The sequence below is a fragment of the Cricetulus griseus genome, chromosome 4 (genome assembly GCF_003668045.3).
Source record: "Cricetulus griseus strain 17A/GY chromosome 4, alternate assembly CriGri-PICRH-1.0, whole genome shotgun sequence".
Lineage (NCBI taxonomy): Eukaryota > Metazoa > Chordata > Mammalia > Rodentia > Cricetidae > Cricetulus > Cricetulus griseus.
Window position 1 is genome coordinate 147,578,872 of NC_048597.1, and position 25,188 is coordinate 147,604,059.

The following is a 25,188-nucleotide window of genomic DNA, read 5'->3' on the forward strand; positions in this document are numbered from 1 at the left end:
TACCTGTTTGTTCAGCTGCCCTTAAACTCTGCACTCCTTTTTTAAGATTTCAAGTTAAGACATGAGTGTAGGTATTTAAAGATTACATCTGTAGAACATTTGTAGAATGGAACTTCCACACCTAATGACTGATTTACTTTGGCTTCTCAACTCTTTGAAGCTCGGGAGAAACTCATTTCTAGAAGCTGACACGTTCATTCCCTCCCTGCAGCCGCTACAGAATTCTTCAAATAGGCTTGTGCACGCTAGCCTTGATGTCTATCTGTACTCAGAATATATGCACATGATTTTATTCAAATCATGCTTCATGATCTGAGGTTCCCTACCGCATCTGACTTACATGGGCTCTGAGGGATCTTAACACTGGTCCTCATGCTTGCACAGCAAACACTCTGTCCTCTGAGTCATCACCATTCCAGAATGGGATTGTGATTTGGTGGTAGAGAATGTGCCTAGTGTGCCCAAGGGTGGATTTGTTTTTTTTAGGTATCTTTATTATGTATAGTGTTCTGCCTGCATGTACACCTGCACACCAGAAGAGGGCACCAGATCTCATCATAGATAGTTGTAAGTCACCATGTGGTTGCTGGGAATTGAACTCAGGACCTACAACTCCCTCAAACACTACATAGCATTTATACTTTGCTCTGGAAGTGCAGCCAGTGCTCTTAACTTCTGAGCCATCTCTCCAGGCCCAAGGGTAGATTCTTAATAGTAGAACTCTTTCTGTCAAAAGACTCAGGGGTATTGGTATTTGGGGACAAGAAACCAGTGCTTCTTATCTCAGAACAAATTGGGTTAAATAAAAGCATTCTATGACTTCTCATCTGCAATTAATAAAATTAAATTCCTTATCATGATTATAAAGCCCTAGCTCCACCCACCATCAGCTCTTCATCCAGCTCCCTCTCTTTTTTCTAAGCCCCTCTTGTTTCAATGCTACCAGTAGGCTGCCTGTCCACCCTTCTCCTCTAAGTGCCTCTGCTATACTCTGACCCTTTATTTGTATCTTTTAACACTTGCAATTATTGGCCTCTCACACAAGAATAACTGTTCTTTCAGGATAAGGAGAAGTTCTATCATGCTATTCCTAGGCCAGTTTCTATTACACAGTGTTTTACACAACAAAGTAAATGTTCAAACATTTGCCAATTCAATGATTATGTACCTACTTTGAGTTAAAGTCTAGAAGATAAATTGATAAGACTAATGTTAAAACCTAAGATGAATAGGTAAAGTTACAGTATTTTCTTTCATGCTAACCAAATACTTCCTGTGACCGATGCTACCAATCACCAGTTTAGGCCTTCTTTAGCTTTCAGTTTTCTCTTTCCCAACTATCTAAAAAGAAATAAGGTCATATAAGACCTTTGTTGAAAGCTACCAATGCATTTGATGAAACAGAGCTACATGGACTTAACTCAGCCTATTTCTAGTTTGTAGTTGCCTCTGATTATATTCTCCATATGCCTGCAGAATCCAAAACAATTTTATTAGTCACAAGTGGTTGAATTTTCATGTGCAAATATATACTAAATGTCAGGAATACATAGTGTTATGGTTACCAATACTGCAGTCAGCTTACCTCCCTCAAACACTACATAGCATTTATACTTTGCTCAATACCATTCTCCTCTGAGGAAGATTCTGTTATCACTATGTATCACAAATACCCTATATAATGAAACTGATTAAGCAGCTTGCTAAAAGTCACCTGACTATTATGCAGTTGTCATGGGACACTGGTTGCAGAGTCAACTTTTTTAAGATACAGCACAATAATGTCTTGGCACAGTCAACCTTGTTATGACACGATGACATGTGATATTATTCCACCTGATGAATGAGACATAGGCTATTCCCTTGGAAAGTCTAGCCTTTGGGGACAGAAAATTGTAGTCAATACTTGTAACATGGTCATGCAGGTTGAATACACACACATATTCTCTCTCTCTCTCTCTCTCTCTCTCTCTCTCTCTCTCTCTCTCTCTCTCTTTCTCTCTCTCTCTCTGATGAGGAATGTTTGTGCTCATTGAACCCTTTATAGAAAATGAAATCCTAAAGGCAAAATTGAATAAGACTGTGTTGCTGTTTCTTTTTCTTTACCTCCTGAAGCATCAACACTTGATTGCATTCTCATCTTTTCCTAATTTCTCTTCCATCCCCCTAGTGAAAGAGCAATCACTCCCCCTCCAACTTCACACATTTCTTTCCCTCCTCACTACAGTATTCTTATGGTCTAAAGTACTAACTAACTGTGGGAGATTTCTGGCTCATGTCTCTACTGTGCTTTAGATCCAGGAAACACAACTTTCAAGTTCAATGAAACTACACTCAAACACATGTGTTCTTTGAGACAGACAGTATTTCAACTAAAGTCAAAACTGCTTAACAATTATTGTGTGCCACAGACCTCTGACAGATAATCTCTACATGTTAAAATTATGGTCAACTACTACTTCCTTACGGTTTGAAATGCCAACCTAAGCACGTATTGATTTTGTAAAACTCATTTTAACAATCCCTTAAGAACAAAAAAGAATGGCTGGGTGGTGGTGGCACACACCTTTAGTCCCAGCACTCAGGAGGCAGAAGCAGGCCAATCTCTGTGAGTTCAAGACCAGCCTGGTCTACAAGAGCTAGTTCCAGGACAGCCTCCAAAGCCACAGAGAAACCCGGTCTTGAAAAAAACCAAAACCAAAAACAAAGCAAAAAGAACAAAAGAATGATGAACCAAAGGTAACCTAAGCATGTATTGATTTTGTGAAACCCATTTTAACAATCCCTTAACAAAAAAATGATGAACCAAAGGTAACCCAAGATGTGACTAAACATGCAATCTTCAACTACCTTGATAATCTCTGCAGGACTTTGTGTACTAATAAAATCAACCATAGCTGGGCAATGGTAGGGAGTGCCTTTAATCCCAGCACTCAGGAGGCAGAGGCAGGTGGTCTCTGTGAGTTTGAGGCCAGTTTGGTCTACAAAGTGAGTTCCAGGACACCCAGAACTGTTATACAGAGAAACTCCTGTCTCGAAAAAAAAAAAACAACAACAACAAAAAAAAACAAAAAACAAAAAAAAACAAAAACACAAAACAAAACAACTCAAAACCTTAAAAACAACCCACAGTATTTTGTGTGATATCTAAGTAAGCTGAGAGTAAAAGCATTGTTTAGACAAGAAAAGAGAACATGAAAGCACCACAAAAAAAAAAATCAAGAGATTGGGCTGGAGAGATGGCTCAGAGGTTAAGAGTACTGGCTGCTCTTCCAGAGGTCCAGAGTTCAATTCCCAGCAACCACATGGTGGCTCACAACTACCTATAATGAGACCTTGTGCCCTCTTCTGGCATGGAGGCTTACATGCAGGCAGAACACTGTATACATAATAAACAAACAAACAAAATCAACAGATTATTATCTTCATAGAGCCCATTAAAGATTTTATTTATTATGTATACAGTCTTCTGCCTGCAGGCCAGCAGAGGGCACCAGATCTCATTCAAGGTGATTGTGAGCCACCATGTGGTTGCCAGGAATTGAACTCAAGACCTCTCAAAGAACAGTCAGTGCTCTTAACCGATGAGCCATCTCTCCGGCCCGGAGCCCACCAAGTTTTAACTCAGGAGAAACAGCTCCAAAAGCACTGCTGTGGCCTGTGAAAATAACCGAAGAGGAAGAAATTTACCAGACAAAAGCAGACTAGAGAAACCTAAAAACACTATGTCTAACAAAAAAAGAGCTTAGGAGGTCAGTGAAGACAAGGGAGGACTTCCAGGCAGGGAGCAGCCACAGAGGGTAGCTGGCACCTCTCCCATACCTTGGAGGACAAATCCTGTGTAGACATTGCAGGAACAAAAATAAATTTATAATGGAACAGGTATGTAGAAAAGGCAAGAGGGCTGGAGAGCTGGCTACTTACTGATCTGTAGAAGACCCAGGTTCAGTGCCCAGCATTCACCTGGCACTTCATAACCATCCATAACTCCAGTTCCAGGAGCTCTGATGTCTTCTTTTATTTTGATTTTGCAAGGCACCCAGCACAAACATGGTATACAAATACACAGGCAAAACACTACACACATAAAATAATGCTTTTAAAAAGGAGCACAAAGGGAAACAAAACACCCTGTCACCCCAGTGCAGATAACTCCAGCAGACACTGTTTACTGTGCTCAGAGCACTTGATAACCTTGGCTCCATGTTCATATCAATTCAAAACTTCCTTCCATAGAGTGCCTTTGCTTCCAGCTAGCATTTTTTTTTTTTTTTCAGGCAGGTGACTATCATATTCTTACAACCCCCTTTGCAGTATTTTCCTGCCTTCCACTGATCTCAGTATCTTAGCAAAATTAACTTTTAAAAACATTCAGTGCTGGATATGGCTGTGTACACCTTAACCTTGGAAGCCAAGGCAGAACATCAAAAGCCAGAGGTTGTGGCTGGAAAGATAGGTCTAAAGAACATTGATTACTATTCCAGAGGACACAGATGGACTCCTAACACACACACACATGGTGGCTCATAACTGTCCATAACTGCAGTTCCAGGGGATCTGATACCCTATTCTGGCTTCCTCTGGTACTGCATGTATGTAGTGGACAGATGTCCACAGGTACAGGCAAAACACTCATACAGATAAAAGCAAGCAATGTTTTGCTTTGTTTTGGTGGTAGTGGGGGAATTTGAGACAGGGTTTCTTAGTGTAACAGCTCTGGCTGCCCTGGAACTCACTCTGTAGACCAGGCTGGCCTGGAACTCAGAGATCCACCTACCTCTGCCTCCCAAGTGCTGAAATTAAAGAAGTGCACCACTACTGCCTGGCTGTAAGTAAGGTATTTAAGGGTGGAGGCCAGTTTTTTTTTTTTCTGTTTTGTTTTTTTTATAGAAGACTTTGCTTTAAATGAACAAACAAATATGATTTAAACAGAGTGGTGGGACCTATCTATAATTCCAGATACAGAGCAAGATGGTTCAAGGCCAGCCTGGGCAGTATAGCAAGAATCTTGTTTCTATAAGACAATGGAGAAAAGGTCTGTATGGCTCAGAAGTAGAGAACTTAAATAGGATATGTAAGGTTTGCTTTACACAAATACAGGAACAAAACCAAGTAGTGCCAAGACTGCTACAGCTGGCTCAGGGATGTGAGACACCTGAAGGATGAGAGGGAGCCCAAGGAGAAAGAAGGTAGCTGAGGACCTATGGATTCTGAAACACTACAATAAAGCACTAACTTGTGACTTCTATTTTATTTATTTATTTTTAATTTAATTTAATTTTTTATTTTTTGGTTTTTCATGACAGGGTTTCTCTGTGGCTTTTGGAGGCTGTCCTGGAACTAGCTCTTGTAGACGAAACTGGCCTCAAACTCACAGAGATCCACCTGCCTCTGCCTCCCAAGTGCTGGGATTAAAGGTGTGCGCCACCAACACCCCGGCCAATTTGGGACTTCTAATCTCAAGTTTTCAGCTAGAGTTAAAAAGGCTAACCTTCTGAAAACAGTTAAGGAAATTTATTGTGGTGATATTTCATTTATGGTATAACAAATAAAACTTGCCCGAAGATCAGAGTGCAGAGCTAGCCACACTAGTTAGCCATAGAGGCCAGGCAGTGGTGGTACAGACCTTTAATCCCAGCACTTGAAAGACAAGATCTTTCTAACTGATCTCTGTTAGTTCAAAGCCACCCTGGGCTACATAAAATTGATACAGTCTAAAAGAGAAACAGAGCTCACACAAAGGTGATCCCAGCACTTGGAGTGACACATCTTTAATCCCAGCACTAAGAATGTAGAGACTGGGCTGAGAGAGGAATATAAGGTGGGAGGAGACAGGAGCTCAGGGCAGTCTGAAGCAGTCACTCTGAGGCAGTCAGTGTGAGGACTCATGGAGACAGGATCCCCATTCGGTATGAAGCAGAGGTAAGAACTAGTGGCTGGCTGCTTTGCTTCTTTGATCTTTCAGCTTCCCCCTCTAATATCTGACTCCACGTCTTTTATTATTAATACTGATTAGAATTTTTACTACATCCTGTGGGTACTTTGTGTTTCTCTTTGCTATGTACAGATATCATTGTGCCCACTCACCTGACTTTGGTCCTTAAGCAATTAATACTTTCTTTTCAAGCATTATCAGTAAAATGATTTTGTAAACTATAAAACCAAGACTGAGACAGGGGAGAAGACTGCAGCAGCTAAGGGCTTTCAATGAATTTTTGGAGATGGGAAACAGAAACTTTAAATGCAGACCTAAAGATATATATGGATTATCATGAAGTCTATACTGCACAATTTTCTCCACCCACTGTTAGTCAGAAAACCATTTCATTTCTCTACCTCCCAAATCAAAGCTTTAGAGAAAAGCAAAATGAAATTCGAAATGACTTGAGTCAAATACAGCCAGGATCATTAGACCTTCAAAGAAATTACAAGACAAAGGGGTGCATTTGTTTCTCAAATTACTGTTTACTAAGCATAAGGCCCTTCTCTACAATGGTGAACAGAACAGAACAAAACCAAACCACATGACCGGGAGAGCCCATAGTAGTGAGGGTTACCCAGGTAAAAAAAAAATGCTCCCTGGAAACAGGGAAGGAAGAGGGAGATGGGGCTTGACTTGAGACAGAGGGCACCTCAACCAGGTGCTCTGAGGCCAGCCTGAAAAAGGAACATGTCATTACATCTTCGAGGCAAGATACAACCAGGCAGAGAATTGCCAGTGAAAGCCCTCCAATCACTTGTAGGACATGAAGCTAATGTAAAGAGCTGAGAAAAATCTAAAGAACTTTAATAGACCTACCTGTAGCCTATCACATCCATGTGGTTAAAAAAAAAAAAAAAAGACTCAAACACATGCACTTAGGAGGTGAAAAGTTTGATGTCAGACTCAGTTACTTAGTGAGTTCAAGGCCAGTTTAGGCTGAGGGGTGTGGGGTGGGAGGGGAGGAAGGGAGCAGAGATGATGGGAGAGTGGGGTAGAGAAAGGGGGAGAGAGAAGCAATAGAGAGGGGAGAGAGATATGGGGTAAGAAGAGGAGAAGGGGAGACAGAAGGGGGAAGGGAGGAAGCAAACAGTGACAAAAGAATCAAATGAAGGATAGAAGAGCAAATGCCTTAGAACTGAAGGATATCAACGGGCCCGCTGTAACATGGCAATAGAAAGCCCCACCCCATTGTACACTACTGTGAAACTGCATAATGTCAGGGACAGAGAACATCCTCCTAGCTTCAAGGAGGGAGAAAAGGAAACAAGAGCATGTGAAAAAGATGTGAAATGCCATCACGAGAGCAATAACCAATTCCTGAAGACAGTACAGCAATATGTCAACATTCTGTGGGAGAATTACTTCAAACCTTCATTTCTATATGCTGCTGAACCATCAAATGGGCAGCAAAATCAAGTCATCCAAATACTTCTCAGGAAATTCCTCGAATGTATGCTTCAATAAAACAAGGACACAAGCCAGAAAAGGACATGGTTCCACACAGGAAGGAGTTGAGAGAAAAACAGGTCCAGGACAGCAGCTGGGCAGTACTCCTAGACAACAGTGAAGGTAGGAGGAGGGGCAGGGCTCTGACAGACAGGCATGATACAGCTGAGCTCACAATGTTCCTGCTAAGTATGTGAGAAGCATGTTGGTACACTTGGAGGAAAAAATTAACAGCAGGCAGGTGAAAACTGAAGTGTAACACTGAGGAGCACAGGAGGAAAAGACTGTACAGCTCTACAGGGAACACTATTTGGCAGAGAGGTGAAGTAGCATATTTAACATTGGCCATTACTTTACTTACATTATTTAAGAGCCTGACCTCTGTCTGGTATATCCATAAACAAAATGTTAGCTTGGGGAAGCAGAAGGGAAATAAACTGATTTCTGGACTCCAACTCACCAAATCACAATCTCTATAGCAGAGATCCAGCAGTCATTGATTACCTGCTTGAAATGGTCTCATTACCTAGCTCAGGCTGGCCATGAACTAACTCAAAGCAATCTTCTTGCCTCAACCTCCCAAGTGCAGGAATAGTAGGCATGAGCCAACCATGCCCAATGCTCCCCAGTAACTCTTACCAAGTTTCAGAAATGTTGGTACCAGCATTCTGGGATTGGTAATCTGAGTGGATCACTTTCTCTAAATCAGTTACATATGCCACATAGTGACATATATACTATATATAAGAATGGTACCAGGAAAAAAATAAAAAATAATGGTACCAGGTAAAACTTAGCAGTATGTGCCAGTCATTAACAATGAAAGCACACACAATGATCTACTTCTTTAATTGTTCTTACTCAAATAGGAAAATGCTGCTGAAAATACATGACTGATTTTATTAGGGTCTTAACATCTGGTCTAACCAAGTGGTTTTAAAAATCCATAATTTTTTTCTGTTGATAGTCTAGAAACTATGTTTACCCTTCTGATGTATGCTCATTTCCCAATAAGATTACTTTGATCTTTACATAGTACCTTAAAATATATAGCTCTTTACAGTTCTCAAAATGTACAAATACTGGGCTAGGGATGTAGATTCATGGGGATTGCTTACCTAGCACAGGCCAGGTCTTGGCTGAGAAGTGATACATGATGATTAATCCTGAGTATTAACTTAATTCATTTAACAAAGACCCAAGAAATAAGTACATTTCTGAGTGTGTCTGTGAGGGGGTTTCCAAAAACAATTAGATCTTAAGTGTTCTGACCTAATCAATGAGGCCATCCCTTGATACACTCATTTTACAACTGAATTAATGGGAGGTAGAAAAAAATAAGAAGCAAGACATACTTAGAGGAATTTGTCACTGGTGGCATGCCCTTGGGAGCTCTACCAAGCTTCCTCCACCATGATGGACTCACCTCTGGACCTATGAGACAAAAGAAGTCTTTCCTCCTTTAGGTTACTTTGGTCACAATGTCACAAAAAGTCTAATACAATTTTAGACTAATAATTGGAGTACCTACTGCATGCTAGACAGTACATATACTATCTTGCTTGCTTATCAAATAACCTTTTTAGGCAGGTATTGTTAATTATTTTACAAATGAAGAATAAGGGTATGGAGATTAAATGCTCATCAATGACAAAGTCCCCAACCCCCAATCTATTTTCTTTTTGTGTGTGGGAGTGTTTTCACAGAATGTATTTATGTGTACCACCTGAGTGCCTGATGCTGTGCAGAGGTCAGAAGAAGGGGCTGGATACCCTCAAACTAGGGTTTCAGATGATTATGAATCACTGGGTGAGAGCTAGGAACTGAACCTGGATCAACTTTGGGAACAAGTTCTCTATAACACTGAGCCCTCCCAATCTATTTTCAAATCTCCTCACTTTCTAAATTTTAATCCATTTACTTCAAGTAAGCACGGGAATTTCAGTAACATATAGTTGTTTACACTACCCTCTTCTCTGGGTGAGAAATTTAAGGCAGAAAACTTTGAAGTAAATAACCTAAGAGACAAAATTAGACTGAATTCTGTATTTCTTGACTCCTAGATCATTTGCGAACTATCTGACAAGTATTTATGCACCTGGTCCTATACCATGTGCTGAGGCTAGCTGGTATTCTTTATATACTGGCAATGTGCTAGGCTTTATTAAGAGAACTTTAATATGCATTAACTTAAACCTCAAGTAGCCCTAAGGAGCAAACATTTATAGTTTAAAACACACTAACTAGAGTAAGCTGCAGATGGAGCTTAATGGATAGGAACATGTTTAGCTTGTGTAAAGACCAAATGACATGAAACACTCATCTGAGCATGATGACTCAAACTTGTACTCTTACCACTAAGGAGGCTAAGTCACTGAGTTTGAGAACAGCCTGGGCTATGCAGTAAGACCTTGTCTAAAACAACAACAAAACCCAGCTGGGCATGGGTAATCCTAGCACTCAGGAAACTAAAGCAAGGGAACCATCTCAAAGTTGAGGACAGCCTGTTACATAGTGGTTATGAGGCCCAGCCATGGCTAACCATAAGCCCCTGATCACAATATACAAATAAATTATCCCCCCAAGCCCAAAAAAGTGAAAGGTTAAATTATATAAAATCAAACAGACTGAAACCAGTTTACCTGTCTCCAAATGGCTCTTGGTCACCATGCACTCTATCATTTGCAAGACTTACAGGCCACAAGTCTCTTCTGGATCAACATTCTGTGATCTAATGAAAAAGTACATTGTTTCCCTAGTTAAAAGTGGATGACTTGGGCTAGAGAGGTGGCTTAGTGGTTAAGAGCACTGGCTGCTCTTTCAGAGGACCTGAGTTCAATTCCCAGCACCCACATGGCAGCTTACAACTATCTGTAACTTCAATTCCAGGGCACCTCACACACACACACACACACACACACACACACACACACACACACACACACACACACACATATGCAGGCAAAACACCAATGCACAAAATAAAAATAAATTATTTCTTTAAAAGCGTATGACTTAAGGTGCTTGCTAAGATGCATAAAGCCTTGAATTTGATTCCCACCAGCAATAAAACAAATACATGCAAGATACGCAGCTCCTTCTTGGATGCATCTTGGGTCTCTTCGACTTCTAAAAGGAGCAAGTTTTCTGTTTGAACCATTAACAAATTCTTTTTTAAAAGGTATGATAATGGTTCTATGGTTATATTATAAACAAGATCATACCTTTTACAAATAGACAACAAAGTTTCAGAAGTAGTATGTGTGAGATTTGAGCCAGGGCCATCTGGGGGAAAGGGAACAATGATCCTGTGTTGGTTAATTGTCAAAGCTGGTTGATCCACAGATGGGAGTTTAGCACTTTCTCCCCAGCTCCCACTTTTTTTTTTGCTTGCTTGATTTTTCAAGAGAGGGTCTCATGTAGCTTAGGTTGGCCTTGCTTACACTGTGTAGCTCAAGATGACCTTTAACCTCTTAAATCCTCCTGCCTCTGGTGTTCTGAGATGACAAAAATGGCAAGCCATGTACTACACCTATTTTATTTCTATTTGCTTATTAAATTTTTACAGTTGAAAAAAAAGAAGAGTACATAATAAACTGGAAAAAAGCCATGACATTAATATGGGTTGAAAAGAGAACCATGAATGTTCCCCTAATCTAACTTTTGTACTTTTTATGACAATACTATTACTCTTGTAATAGAAAGCATAAAATAAAATTATTTAAAGAAACATTCATTCCTTGTATGTTATCTTTGGTTTTGGGTAGCCTTTACCTTTTCTAAATAGGCAGACCAAGACTGCCCACAGTCTTACAATGATAAACAGCAAAAAACAAGTTTCATCTCTTTATTGGTTACTGCTATGCATACACTTTTAGAAAGCCACTTTACTAGAACAAGTATGACCTATAAGTAGAAACTAGCCAAGATTAACTAATAGGGGCATAAACATGACAAACAAGAGGCCAAGTTGAGAAAAACTGAAATTGACGACAAGACTCCTCTTCATAGTCGGTTTTCAGTACGGACCTTGAATGTGCAAAGTAGTCGGACATATATCAGGGTAGGGTATTTTATCTTCTCAGTCTTTGGTACTACCAGGTTGGAGACTGTGGACAGACGGAACTAGGCCAGTAGCCTCATATGGTACACCTCCAGCATTCTCTAGTGACACAGCTACTATTTCCATGCTTCATGAAACACCAAAGTCCAGGAAGTACTAGGTTAAGCTACACCTTTTGGACCATTGGTCAAAAGGTATATAAAAGTATGAGGCAATACAACAAAGGCATTTCTTGAAAATGCCTGTCTGAGGCTGGGTGTGGCAGTAGGTCTATAATCCTGGTATTCAGGAAATGACTGATTCAGGAAGACAAGAGTTCAAGGCTAGTTGGGTGATACAGTGAGTTCTAGGAAAACATGGACTTCATAGTGGTAAGTATCCTGTCTCAAAAATAAAAAAAAAAGTAAGGTAGTTTGGAAAAAATTACTGTCCACAACCTACATTATAAGGCTATAGGGTTTTCTTCTTAAAAATAAGTAAATAAATAGTCCCACTCTGCAGCCCTGACTAGCCTGGAGTTCACTGTGTAGACCAACTAGGTTGGTCCCAAAGTCACAGAAATACACCTACCTCTGCCTCCTGTGTGTCACCACACCTAGGAAAGCTTTTCCTTCTTTTCGTTTTTTTAATTGTTTATTTAGGGTAGAGGGGATATGTACCATAGCAAGCATGGAGGTCAAAGGCAACTTTGTGGAGTAGGTTTTCTCCTTCCACCTTTATGGGGTTCCAGGTTCTTGAAGCAACCACCTCTATGTACTGTGCCATCTCACCACCCCCACTTTGGAAGTCTTAAGTATCATCCCAATACCATTCCATTAGGTAAACTCCAAATACAAATATCAGCTCAGTAGAGTGAAACTGGGGTGGGGTGCTCAGGAGGAACATAATTTAGATTCTTTGATCAGGTGCTAAATACATTAAAAGTTAAGTCTGAAATAAATTTCACTTGTTAAGGACAAAAGAGAGGCTTTGGAGTGCCTTTTGAAAACCTTCACAGAACAGATACTTAAGAGTTGTATTAAAAAGATCAACTGCTAAATGATGAAAAATCAAAACCCAAATTACCTGTCAAGTTCATAGCAACTAAACCCAGATCACCTGGCTCCCAAGACTACACTTTCCAGGAAACCACCAGTAAGGTCTCGATAATTGCTTGTCTTAATCTCCCTAAAATCATAGAACAATGTCCAAGTACCTCCTGCTCTTCAGGCAAGTGGGATCCCTGGTTAATCTGCAACTGGCAAATCTTTGTTTCAGGAAGCAAAACTTAGCATTCTGTGAACCAATCAATCTTCCATGTATGGTGCTTATGGTTCCTTATTAATTAGTTATTGTCTGTATTTATGAAATATTAAGGGAACTTTGTTTTTCTGTAGAAAACACAACATCTTTAAAAGGTTCTATTAAAAGATCATCTAGTTTTAAAAATTATTGTGTGTGTGTGTGTGTGTGTGTGTGTGTGTGTGCTTGAGAGCTCACGAGAGCACCTGAACATGCTCAAGTGCACACAAACTCATGAGGTGAAAGGACAACCTGTGAGAAGTCAGTTCTACTCCTTCTATGTGGGACTTGGGTCATCACGCTTGGTGGCAAGCACCTTTACAAGCCAACATCAAGTTCTTTATGTAGTTATATAAATAAGCCATGTTTGAATAGATCTGTACTCTGTAAAAATGATGACCCAGAAACAGAATGTTTATTTCCTTCCATGGACTGAGAAAACCTTTGGACAAGAGGTGACTCTAATCAAAAAGACAACATGAAGCTGGTGAGGAAGTAGTAAAGAGAATGCCTGAAAATAGCTCTGACTGAATAAGGAAGAGGAAAAAGGCAATCCACATTTGAAGGAAAGGAGGATGAACGTGCATAAACTGTAAACATAACTGTTTTTTGTTTTTGAGACAGGGTCTCTCAGTGTAGCCCTGGCTGTAGTGGAACTTGCTATGTAGACCAGGCTGGCCTCGAATTCACAGAGATCCTCCTGCCTCTACCTCCTGAGGGCTGGGACTAAATATGTGTGCCACCACATCCAGTTTATATCTCTATTTGAAATTGTGAAATGTCAGTATGTAAGAGAGAAGCATTAAGGAAACTAACTTTTGAAAGCACATGTAGAGATAAACAGCAAAACTGAATTATTTACATTCTTCCTAGAAAATTTCAGCAAGAAAAACCCTAAAAGTCTCTTCGTCAACACAGTGATTGGCATCTTTATTTTCAGGCATTATAGTGTGTGCCTTGCATTAATCAAGAACACAGCTTTGCAATGACATCTGAGTTCCTTCTTCACTTTGTATCCTGCCACAGAAGGCCAATGCTGTAAAAACAAGAATTAATCTTGAAGAGTGCAAGAAAGTTAAAGGTATAAACAGGATTTTCCACACCCTCCAGCAAACCATAAAGGTCCCATACCTGGTTTAGGTGTGTAATTAAATTCACTTAAAGGTGTAACTTAAGTCCTGATGCTCATGTTTTATGAAAAGGGGTCTTCCTATGACTAACAAGTGATGCTCAACAGTTTAGTTACATCAGAACATACAAATGGAGCTTATTAGAAAGGGTAATAATTCTTTAGAGTGGACATTCTCAAGGTGTTCTACTTGTGAATTTATTGTTGAGAGGGGACAGAGCCACTAATAGAAGAAACTGTTTTCCAAACTGTTCCAATGGAACTCTGTATCTAGACCACTTATCAAAGAAACACAGACAAGTCTTCTTTCCCCCATTCTCCGCTTTCCTTCTTCATGTCAAAAACTGACAAGTAAAACGGTTCAAAATGCTCAGAAACAAGCTGGGTGTGGAGGTATAGTCTTTAATCCCAGCACTCAGGAGGCAGAGGCAGGCGGATCTCTGTGAGTTCCAGACCAGCCTGGTATACAAGAGCTAGTTCCAGGACAGCCTCCAAAACCACAGAGAAACCCTGTCTCGAAAAACCAAACCAAAAGAAAACAAAAAAAAAAACCAAAATCCACAGACAGACAAAAAAACCCAACCCAGCCGGGTGTTCGTGGTGCACACATTTAATCCCAGCACTCGGGAGGCAGAGGCAGGCGGGGATCTCTGTGAGTTCCAGGCCAGCCTGGTCTACAAAGTGAGTGCCGGGATAGGCGCCAAAGCTACACACAGAAACCCTGTCTCGAAAATCCAAATAAATAAATAAACAAATAGATAAATAAATAAATAAATAAATAAATAAAACCCCAACCCAATTCGGAAACACTGCAGACCCATAAGTATTTGTGTTCTTACTGTATTAGCAGGTTTGGGGATTAGAAAAAAAAGTCCTCAAGGAATTCTCAACAACAGCTCCCAACGATACAACTTGACTGCATAAATGTTAATTCACAACTGAGCAGGAGGACAGAACTGAGCAGGAGGAAAGACCACGGAATGGGACATGTCCTCATAAATGATCACCTATTTTGCAGTAGCCTAGTTAGGTTCCTGCCTACAAACCCTTTTCTTTTCGATCTGCTCTGCGTTGCATTATCAGATTCCTATCTGCGGTTCCACTTACAAGGAATTTCCCAAGAAGTTTCAAAGACTCTCAACTACCTATCACATTAAGTTTAAACTCTTCTTCAACATTTAGTCTTCGGTAGGCTACCCACCTGTTCAACGGTTTCACACAAAATGCAGTCTCTGCTGATCCTTTTTGGAGGGAGAAGGACCCCAAGCCTAATTGAATTACTTATTCTCCAACTGAAATGCAATCCCTGTATCGTCAGAGAAGAGTCACTAGTTCTCACGACATCCTTTAGCATCAGCTTCCCTAGCAAATGGCATGCGCATCCCAAGGTGTTTTCGGGATTACCGTTCCAAACAGCTGCTCACATTCTTGCTGCCCTTTGGTGATAGGAGAGCCGTGGTTTGAGGATCGGGCACGGGATTCCCTTGTAGGAAAGGGAAAGAGGGTTGGACAGTTTCAAGCTATGGGAGGAAAAACTAAAGGAGGCAAAAGGGAAACGGTTTGCGATCTGTACGTTCTTCCCTTTCTTTGGGAAGAGTAGAGAAGGGACAGGAGACCTCAAGAAACGAACTCCTGAGGAAGATCAGAAAAAAAAAAAACAAAAAAAAAACGCGGGGCTCTCGAGGTAGGTCATATGGGGTAGGGGTCCTGGATGAAGGAAAAGAAGCGTCATTCTCGGGAGAAGGGACTGGTTACAAACAACGCGAAACAAAGGGGTTGGCAGCCGCAAAGTGAGAGAGGCTGGAATACGAGAGATCCGGGAATGTCCGGAGGGCGAACCGCAAGAATATGAAAGGGAACACGACACGTCCCTCCGAGGACCCGCCGAGGACGTGGTTGCTAAAAGAGAGGGACGAGACAGGTGCGAATGAAGGCTGAGGAGCCTGTGTCTCTCCGGCTTCGCTTCTAAAGGGCGCGGGGGCGGGGAAGAAGAGTTTTTCAGTGGGGGTCCTGTCCCCAAGCGAGACACCGTTCCCAGGACAGTGCTCTCCAAGACCGGAGATCCGGGCCACGCGAAAACCGTTGAGGCACCGGCATTTCCCAGCCCCAGCCTGGCTTCCCCACACACTCACCGCGTCTGCTCCAAACGCCACCGCTCCAGCTGCAGCTACCGGCCGGCGCAGCCGCACTGAGCGCGCACTGCCCACGTGACCTGCAGGCTGTCAGCCCACGTGACCAGCAGAGCCCGCCCTCCCTCCACCCCCTTCCTCTGGTGGCTCCGCTTCAGGCTGTGCTGTCTGACCCCGCCTTCGGCAAGATGGCGGCGCCCAGGTTGAGTACGCCTGGTCTCCGGGTCCTCAGTAGCAAGTTGCGTCCTGGGAGACTCTTCACTCCCGGATCCAAGCCGTTTTGTTCCAGCGCTACTACCTCTAGGCCTCTGAATGCTCAGAGATTGGCGGAGAAGCTCCGAGCCCGGAAAAAAGAGCAAAAGACGAAGAAAATGCCGGTGAGCCCGGAAAGACCACAATACCCAAGAGGCAATGCTCTCACGGCTTTCCCAGGTGTGGGGTGCAGTAGGCAGTTTCTGTAATAGCAAGTAAGCCAGTGTTGAGGATATACAGTGTGATAGTCGGATTACCTCTGAGAGAAACGGACAGTACTGGCACAGTGTCTTTGTGGGCACTTTTGCTACTGCCAGGCATGGGTATGATAAACACCTATGTATGGTCCTAAAGGAAGGTATGAGTTTAATTCTACAACACAGTCATTCCCCGCACGAATTTTCACCTACATCTCACTTAAGGTCACCCCCCAACGCTTCACTTCCACATTAAGCTTTTGCCACCCTTCTCTCTCCTTAGGTCCCTACAAACCCTGTTCAGCGGAGGGTGCAGGAACTAGTGCGATTCACCCAGCAACTACAGAGAGTTCACCCCAATGTGCTTGCTAAGGAACTGAGCCGAGGGATTCTCCACCAGGACAAGGACCTTGTGGTCATTAATAAACCGTATGGTCTCCCTGTCCACGGTAAGAACCACGAGGGCAAGGGAAAGGAACCTGCTACTGCTTCCTTCTACAACTAGGGGCACCTCTGAAGCCTTATATGTGAGGCACTCTTGAATTCAAGTTCAACCTTTGTATAGTATACAATTACAATTGTATGTATATGATTACTGGTAAGACAAACCAGTGTCTAGTTCCCACTTCCAAATATCTTGACAGGGGGCTATATGCAGTCTCCCACGGGGATTATTGCAGAGAAATACAAAAGCGGAATTCTGACTGTGGGCTGTGTGCAACCTCCCACACAGATTGTTGCAGAGAAATACAAAAAGCTGTGTGCTGACAGTCTAATGGTTATTTTCCATCAAAACGGGGGAAAGGGCTGGGTGCCTGTATGCAACTGTCATCCAAGTTCTAGGAGAGGCAGAGGCAGGAGGATCAGGTGTTCAGACCAGTCTCAGCAATTTCAAAACCTCATTTCAAAATGAAAGAGGTAGAGGGGGAAAAAAACCAAACAAAAACTGGGAAAGAAGAAATGAATAGGAGTGGGGGAGGGAGTGATGTGTTTGTGTGTTGGACTATACCTAACATGAAACCCCAAAGTGTCTGGAAATTAATGGATGTCCTGATTCTGCTGAATATAGTAAAAAGGGACAGCTGAAGTGAATCAGAATTGGGGAAATCTTTATTTCTTTATTTCTTTAAAATTTATTTTATTTTATTTATACATGCAGTAATAATTTATTTATTTATTTTCTTTAAAAGAAAAAGAAATATATCAAAGACTTGCAAGGGGGAAATAAATATTTTAGTTAAAAATATTTTAGATGGAATAAATAGCTCCTTTGGTGGCAGTACAGAGAAATAAAGTAGGCATTGTCAAATGTGTTCTGTGATTTTTTTTTTCTTCTTGATTTACTAACATGTTCTTGCCTTACTATTCTCTAATGAGGTTTTTGGTTACTGGGGTTGACTTTTTTCATAACATATTTATGTATGTTTTTAGATAACAAAGAGTTGGAGAGAGAGTAATGTATCTAAGGCCAAATGGAGAGTACAGAGTAAAATCTAGGGATGTCTGATCTCAGAGCCCCTCAGCTTAACTTCTCCTCTTTAATGTCTCAGAGCTTCTCAGTCCCACAGAAGCTGAAGAGAAATTTCAGAAGTTAGAAGAGTATTTCTCAGACGTTAGTTACTAGTGACTCCTGGGGATGTTTGATAAAATATAAGTTCTAACTTAGTAGTCTGTACTGGGGACCTGAGGTTCATCTCATAGCTAGTAGGATCTCTGGGCCTGTTACTATTAGTAATCCCTGCCATATGTTCATAGAACAACTATAGGAAATGGGGACAATTTATGTAGTAAGGATCATTGTCTCAAGAGTTCCTCAGTGAAAACTCCAGCCTCTGGCTCTTTCCCTCATAGGTGGCCCTGGAGTCCAGCTCTGCATCAGTGATGTACTACCCACCCTGGCAAAGATGCTTCGTGGCCACAAGGCAGAGCCTTTGCATCTGTGCCACCGTCTGGACAAAGAAACCACAGGTGTAATGGTGTTGGCTTGGGAGAAGGATATGGCACATCAAGTCCAGGAACTGTTTAGAACTCGCCAGGTGGAAAAGAAGTACTGGTATGAGGCCTGCTAGTGGCGGTAGAGGTGGGATAAATGAAGGCATATCTTTTATCTCTCTATTATACTATAGGAACTATTGTACTAGGCATTTTACTAGGAATCATGAGGTTATAAAGAGTATGAAATAACTTAAATACTTAGAATATCGAGTAATAAAGTAGTGGTTCATGTGTGTATACATGTGGATAAAATAGTGGTTTCGTGTGTGTGTGTGTGTGTGTGTGTGTGTGTGTGTGTGTGTGTGTGTGTGTGTGTGTGTGAGAGAGAGAGAGAGAGAGAGAGAGAGAGATTGTGTGTGCATGTACACTCGTGTGTACTTGTGGAAGTCAGAACAGGATATTTTATTGAGATAGAGTGTCTCACTGATTGGTTAGAGTAGCTGAAAACTAGCCCCTAGGTTCTGCCTGTGTCTGCCCCCTTGAGCACTGAGGTTACAGATGTGCACTGCTGTACTTGGGCTTAGCATAGCTGCTAGGAGTCCAAGCTCATAATCATACATGTGCAGCCAGCTTAGCCATCTTCTCAACCCCTTTTCTTTGTTTGTTTGTTTGCTTGCTTAGTTTTGAAACAAAGTCTTACTGTAACTTTGGCTGACCTGGATTGTGCTACATAGACTAAGATGGCCTTGAACTCACAATATATGTATATTTTCCACACACTGGATAGAAAAGCCTGCACCACTATACCCAGTGTTGTTGTTTTTTTTAATATTTATTTGTGTTCCTGTTTGTATGCATTTGGCCACGTGCTTACCAGTGCACCTGTGTAGAGGTTAGAGGACAATTTGGAATCAGTTCGCTCCTTCCAGTTATATGGGCACCTAGGGTCAAACTGAGATTGTCAGGGTTCGAAGCAAGCATCTTTATCTGCTACAACATCTTAATGGCCACTGATTTGTTTCTTGAGACAGGGTCTTATGTAGCTCAGGCTGACCTTGAACTCCTGATTCTCCTGCTTTTATCTTCTGAGTGCTGGGATCACAGGTATATATAACTACACCCTGTTCCATAGTAGTGTTTTTAGAGTATATTCCTTGTAAAACAGAATTGAGATTTGATTGTTATGCATGTTCAAAAACTTTTAGTAGTTTTTTGAAATTTATTTTTATTTCATGTGTATGGGAATTTTGGTCTGTGCACCACATTCATGCAATGCCTGTGGAGGCTAGAAAAGTATACTGCATCCCCCTGGAACTGGAATTACAGATGGTTGTTAGCCACCATGTAGATACAAGGAATTGAACCTATATCTTCTTGAAGTCTAGTCAATGCTCTTAACCTCTGAGCTATCTCTCAAGCCTCATATTTAAAATTTAATAGTACCTAAACTGCTCTCCAAAAAAGCTGTGTCAGTTTGGACTCTGACCAGCAGTGGTGAGTGCACACCTCAAAGTATGTTTAAAAAGCCACTCAGATAGGTTTTTTCTGTTTATTTTCTGTTTGAATTTCCCTTTCTGAGAATAGACTATTTCTCTTTGACTATTTCCTATGGGTTATGATTTTACATTTGATTTATAAGTATTATTCTATGCTTTGAATATATAGTCCTTTTTGTTTTAGAAATTGTGCACTAACTTTGTAATCACGGGAGCCCTTTAAAAAAAAATTGATATGGAGGGCTGGGTGGTAGTGGCACACCTTTAATCCCAGAATTTGGGAGGCAGAAGCAGGCAGATCTGTGTGAGTTTAAGGCCAGCCTGGTCTACAGAGTATGTTCCAGGACACAGAGAAACCCTGTCTCTAAAACCAAAGGAAACAAAAGAACAAACAAAGAGAAAATTGATGTGGAGTCTAGAGAGGTGGCTCAGGGGGTTAAGACCACTTGCTGCTCTTTCAGACTTCCTGAGTTTGGACCCCAGTACCCACAACTGGTAGCTCACAACCACTTGTCACCTGAGCTTCAGGGGATCCATCACCCGCCTCCCTGGGCATCTGCACTCGTATGACAGATACAGACATAGAGAAATAAAAATATTTTTTGTTTTTTGAGAACCTCTATGTCTATGATCCATTCCTGATTTCTGTGGCTCAAGCAACAATCTTTGTGTAACCCCAGGGCCATTACTGTTCGTGTCCCCTTGCCCTCGGCAGGAGTGGTTGATATCCCCATCGTCGAGAAGGAAGTGCAAGGTCAGCAGCAACACCACAAGGTAGGTGAGCTGCCTCCCTGAGGCATGGGTTTCTGTCTTCCTGGGAATCATATCTTGATCTCTCTGACTTCAGATGACGCTGTCCCCGAGTTACCGTATGGACAATGGGAAAATGGTAAAGGTTCGGGCCAGCCGGAATGCCCATGTTGCTGTAACTCAGTACCAGGTGCTTAGCAGCACTCCCTCTTCTGCCCTCGTGGAGCTACAGCCTGTTACTGGTGAGGATGCCCCATTCCACTGGGAGGTGACAGACATGCTTTGTCCAGGGCCTGTGCTGGATTCTCCCCTTATTCTGAGCCACTAATATTGTGTACAGGCTGTGGGTACAGTTGACTTGTGGAATCCTGGGATTCGGGTGAAGATCCGAAACTAAGGTCTCCGTGGGGATGATTGTGGGGGGTAAAAGAATAGATGAAATATACACTATGTAGCCTATGCTTCCTGAACTTGTTATCCTCCAGCCTTAGCCTCCCAAGTGCTAGAGTTATAGGCACATGCCACTGTGCCCAGCTTCAGAAGAACACAGCTTAAATAGCTTTATTTAAAAATGTACACAGCATTTCTTCAAAAAAAATTACCATTTGATTTAGCAATTCTATTCTTTAGTTAAAAACAAACAACAACAAGAAACCCTAAGGGCAGACATTTGCATCCCTCTGTTCAGCAGTAGCCCGGGATGGATGAATGGAGAAGTAACATGGGATGGGTATGTGTATACAAAAGAATGTTATTTTTAGCCTTAGAACTATGAAATTCTGCCGGGTGTTGGTGGCGCACGCCTTTAATCCCAGCACTGGGGAAGCAGAGGCAGGCGGATCTCTGTGAATTCGGGGCCAGCCTGGTCTCTAGAGTGAGTGCCAGGATAGGCTCCAAAGCTACACAGAGAAACCCTGTCTCGAAAAACCAAAAAAAAAAAAAAAAAAACTGAAATTCTAACATGTGCTACATGGATGAACCTTGAAAACACTATGCTAAGTGAAGTGACCCAGATGCAAAGGATAGATTCTGTATGAATTATCTCACATGATGTACTTAGAGTAGTTAGATTCATAGAATAGAATGATGCTTGCCAAAAACTAGTGGCTAGTGAAGCCATTGGGGAGGAATGGGCAGCCATTGTTTCAGTTGGTGAGTTTTAGTTTGGGAGGATAGGAAATTTTTAAAGATGAACAATGTTGATGGTTGCAAAACAGTGTTTTGCAACAGTGCTGCTGAACTGTGTACTTAAAGTGGCTTAAGTGAGGTGTGTGTGTGTGTGTGTGTGTGTGTGTGTGTGTGTATACATACATACATACATACATATATACATACATATATCACTGTAATTAAGAAATGTGGGGGGGGCTGGGATTTAACTCAGTAGTTGAATACTTGCCAGGCATGCACAAGGTTCAACTCCCAGTACTACAAAAAAGAAAAAAAGAAATGTGCAAAATAATAGTTTACCACTATTGGTAAAATTATAAAAAGTTATGGTAATTGTAGACATAAAGGCCATGATAATGGATGTCCAGAATATGTATGTTTATTTCCTAAGCTGGCTGGTACTGCATAGCTTATAGTTTCCTCCATTGTTCCTTATTGCCTTTGGTGCTGCCAGTTTACTATGGTTTGATTTAATATGATTTGAAGGAGATTTCAGCAGTAGCATCATTTCTGTTGCTCCTCGTAAGTGTTTCTTTTCCTTTTTCTCCTAAGGAATAAAACATCAGCTTCGAGTTCACCTATCTTTTGGTTTGGATTGCCCAATCCTTGGTGATCACAAGTACTCAGACTGGAATAGGTTGGCCCCTCAGGTAATACTAGTTGTGTTAGTTTTCTGTTACTGTGATAAAACACCATGACCAAGGCAACTCATATATGAGAGTTTATTTTGGCTGCTGTTTCAGAGGGATAAGAGCCCATCATAGTGGGGCAGCCTGGCAGCAAGCAGCCAGCATGGTGGCAGGAACTGGGTACTGACAGCTCCCATCTCAAATCAAGCATGAATCAGAAAGAAAGCAAACTGGGAGTAAGGCAAGCCTTCAGCACCCAAAGCCTGCCCTCAGTGACATGCTTCCTCTAACACAACCTAAACTTCCCCAAACAGCACCTCCAACTATGGACCAAGTATTCAAATGCCCAACACTGTAGAGGACACTTTCAAACCACCATTGGTTAAACCCTCTGTGCTGTTTAACAGATAAGAGAGAGAGCTCCTTCCCCCCCCCCCCAGTGGTTTTGGTTTTAGAGGTGGTATTTATTTATTAAGATAATAAACAAATGAATGGCCACGCCTTTGGTGTGTTAGTGCTGAATCCCCTTGGTCTTTTAGATACAGGGTCTCACAGTGTAGGCTGGTTGGCCTGGAAACCCCTTTGTAGGTCAGGCTGACGCTGAACTCAGAGAGTTCAAGGGATTAAAAGTGTGGGCCACCATGCCCAGCAAGGACTTCTTTCCTTTGTTTGTTTTGAAGTAGCATTAGAGTTTATTAGTAAGTGGTTTTACTATAGATGCAAATATAGGCCTCAAGAGACAGGGAGAAATACACATATTTAGGAAGAAGACATACCCTAGAGTAAGTGAGGGTTCTCAAGAAATGTGACATTTAAGTGTTTTAATAATAGCAATATATGTGATTTTGGGTGCTGCTAAAATTACGTTGTTCAAAACACTTAGAAGATGGGAAAAAAAAAAAGATGTTTTGGTAAACTTACTTTTTATTCTTTTGTTAAACTCTGAAATGGAGCCGGGTGTTGGTGCATGCCATTAATCCCAGCATTTAAGAGGCAGAGGCAGGTGAATCTCTGTGAGTTCGAGGACAGCCTGGTCTATAGAGCGAGTGCTGGGATAGGCTCCAAAGCTACACAGAGAAACCCTGTCTCAAAAAACAAAAACAAACAAACAAAAACAAGACTCTGAAATGGGTAATGACAAAGTATTGTCTCCAGACATGGGAACATACTTCAAGCTTTTAAAGGTATCAGAGTAGTTGCTGTCTTGATGGAGCCACAGGATATGCTATCAGAACCTTAGTGGTTTGCTTCCTTTCCCATATATTGGGAGGCTGTGATAAGGTAAAAGCTGCCTTTCATGTTATCTGAAGAACCGTGGGGAGTCTTTTTTATTAGTGGATATTAGCACCCATTCTCTTGGAAGGCCAGAAGACTTGCCAATAACAGTTTCTCTGGTATAGTTGTATTTTTCTTACCTAATTTCTAAGCCCTTCCCAGGCATGCCCCTGGGCTAGATGTTCCTGGGTATTGCAGACGTCAGTACAGGCACCTTTGCTAGTTAAAGGCAGGCAGTAGCTGGCTGTGCTCTTAAGGATTTGTTTTTGCTTTTTGTAGAAACTTCCTGCTGGCACACTGAAGAAGCTGGGACTACATCAGACAAAGGCCCGCTATATCCCCCTCCACCTGCATGCCAGGCAGCTCATCCTGCCTGCTCTGGGCTCCAGGACAGAGGAACTCCTCCTGGCCTGCAAGCTTCCTCACTTCTTTGCACATTCCCTACATCGTCTGGGTTTGGAGATGCCAAATCAGGATCAAAGCAAAGGCAGTGAGGCCAGGCGTGTAGAAGCACAGTGAAGGCTGCTGGGCAGGTTGGCCCTAGAGCTCTGCTGTATGTCATGGATTCTGCTGCCTTCTCACTTGGAAGAGACTACAGAAGAGCCAGGTGGGATAAGTTGAAGAAACTTGACCACTTCAGGACTTTTAATGAAGAATGAAGTTGTATTTACTGTCAGTCTGACTGTAGTGTGGAAAAGCCTGCTGGAAGTCTCTCCTTGAGAGGTCTCTTTACCAAGATGGAAGAGGACCTAGGACCAGACAGATTGGACCAGTAAAGGAGAGTCAAAGGATGGAATGTGTGGCCAGGAACTGTCTTCATCCAACCAGAAGAAAAGCTTCTGAGCTATCAGGACGGCTCCCTTGGGAAGAGTGTGTTGGATAAACATATATCATGGGACCCAGGGATTTTTGTCAACTAGAACATGGGTGCCATACTGCCTTAGCAGCAAACCTATGAAAGAGTTGGTTAGGTGAGGTAAATGATGGGCAGATGACCTGAGTAAGTGAGGCTGGTAGGGTGGAAGGCAGTAGCTGGGACAACAGACTACGCACACAAACTAATGGTTATTGGCTCCAGCTGGTTGTTGCCCTGTGGGCAAATTTTCTGTTTTCTTTTAGAGAACCAGGAAATCCAGATTATTTCTGTGAAATCTCCCAACCTGTTGCTAACTAAATAAAAACATTCTAAATTTTTATTTTAATTTTTTGAGATTACATCATTTCCTCTTCCCTCTTATGCTTCCAGACTTTTCCATATACCCTGCCCATTCCTCACTCCCTTTCACACTCATGGCCTCTTCTTTAGTTGTTATTGCATGCATGGGTGTATGTGCATTCCTAAATACATAAATATAACCTGCTATTTCTATGTAATGCCATGTATATGTATGTTTTCAGGGCTGACCATTTGGTATTAGATAACCACTACTTCTCCCAATCTCAGCATCCCTCA

The 25,188-nt window shown here is 41.8% G+C and overlaps 2 protein-coding genes across 3 annotated transcripts in view; one reads left to right on the forward strand and one right to left on the reverse strand.

The window, feature by feature from the left end:
* Fam118b (family with sequence similarity 118 member B) overlaps positions 1-16,120 on the reverse strand; it is a 48,791-nt gene extending 32,671 nt beyond the window's left edge. Inside the window, exon 1 of one of the 2 annotated variants that reach the window (XM_027411779.2) lies at positions 16,035-16,120. The gene's annotated coding sequence lies outside the window, so the exon portion shown is untranslated. Of the gene's footprint in view, positions 1-10,071; positions 10,161-16,034 lie in introns of those variants that run through there. The other variant, XM_035443563.1, reaches the window with a different exon arrangement.
* A 53-nt stretch (positions 16,121-16,173) lies between these two features.
* On the forward strand, positions 16,174-24,937 carry Rpusd4 (RNA pseudouridine synthase D4). Its single transcript, XM_027411784.2, has 7 exons — positions 16,174-16,408; positions 16,764-16,929; positions 18,332-18,533; positions 20,592-20,685; positions 20,759-20,903; positions 22,384-22,481; positions 24,015-24,937. The coding sequence occupies exons 1-7, from the start codon at positions 16,220-16,222 to the stop codon at positions 24,252-24,254; spliced, it is 1,134 nt and encodes a 377-aa protein (XP_027267585.1). The 5' UTR covers positions 16,174-16,219; the 3' UTR covers positions 24,255-24,937.
* The last annotated feature ends 251 nt before the right edge of the window (positions 24,938-25,188 follow it).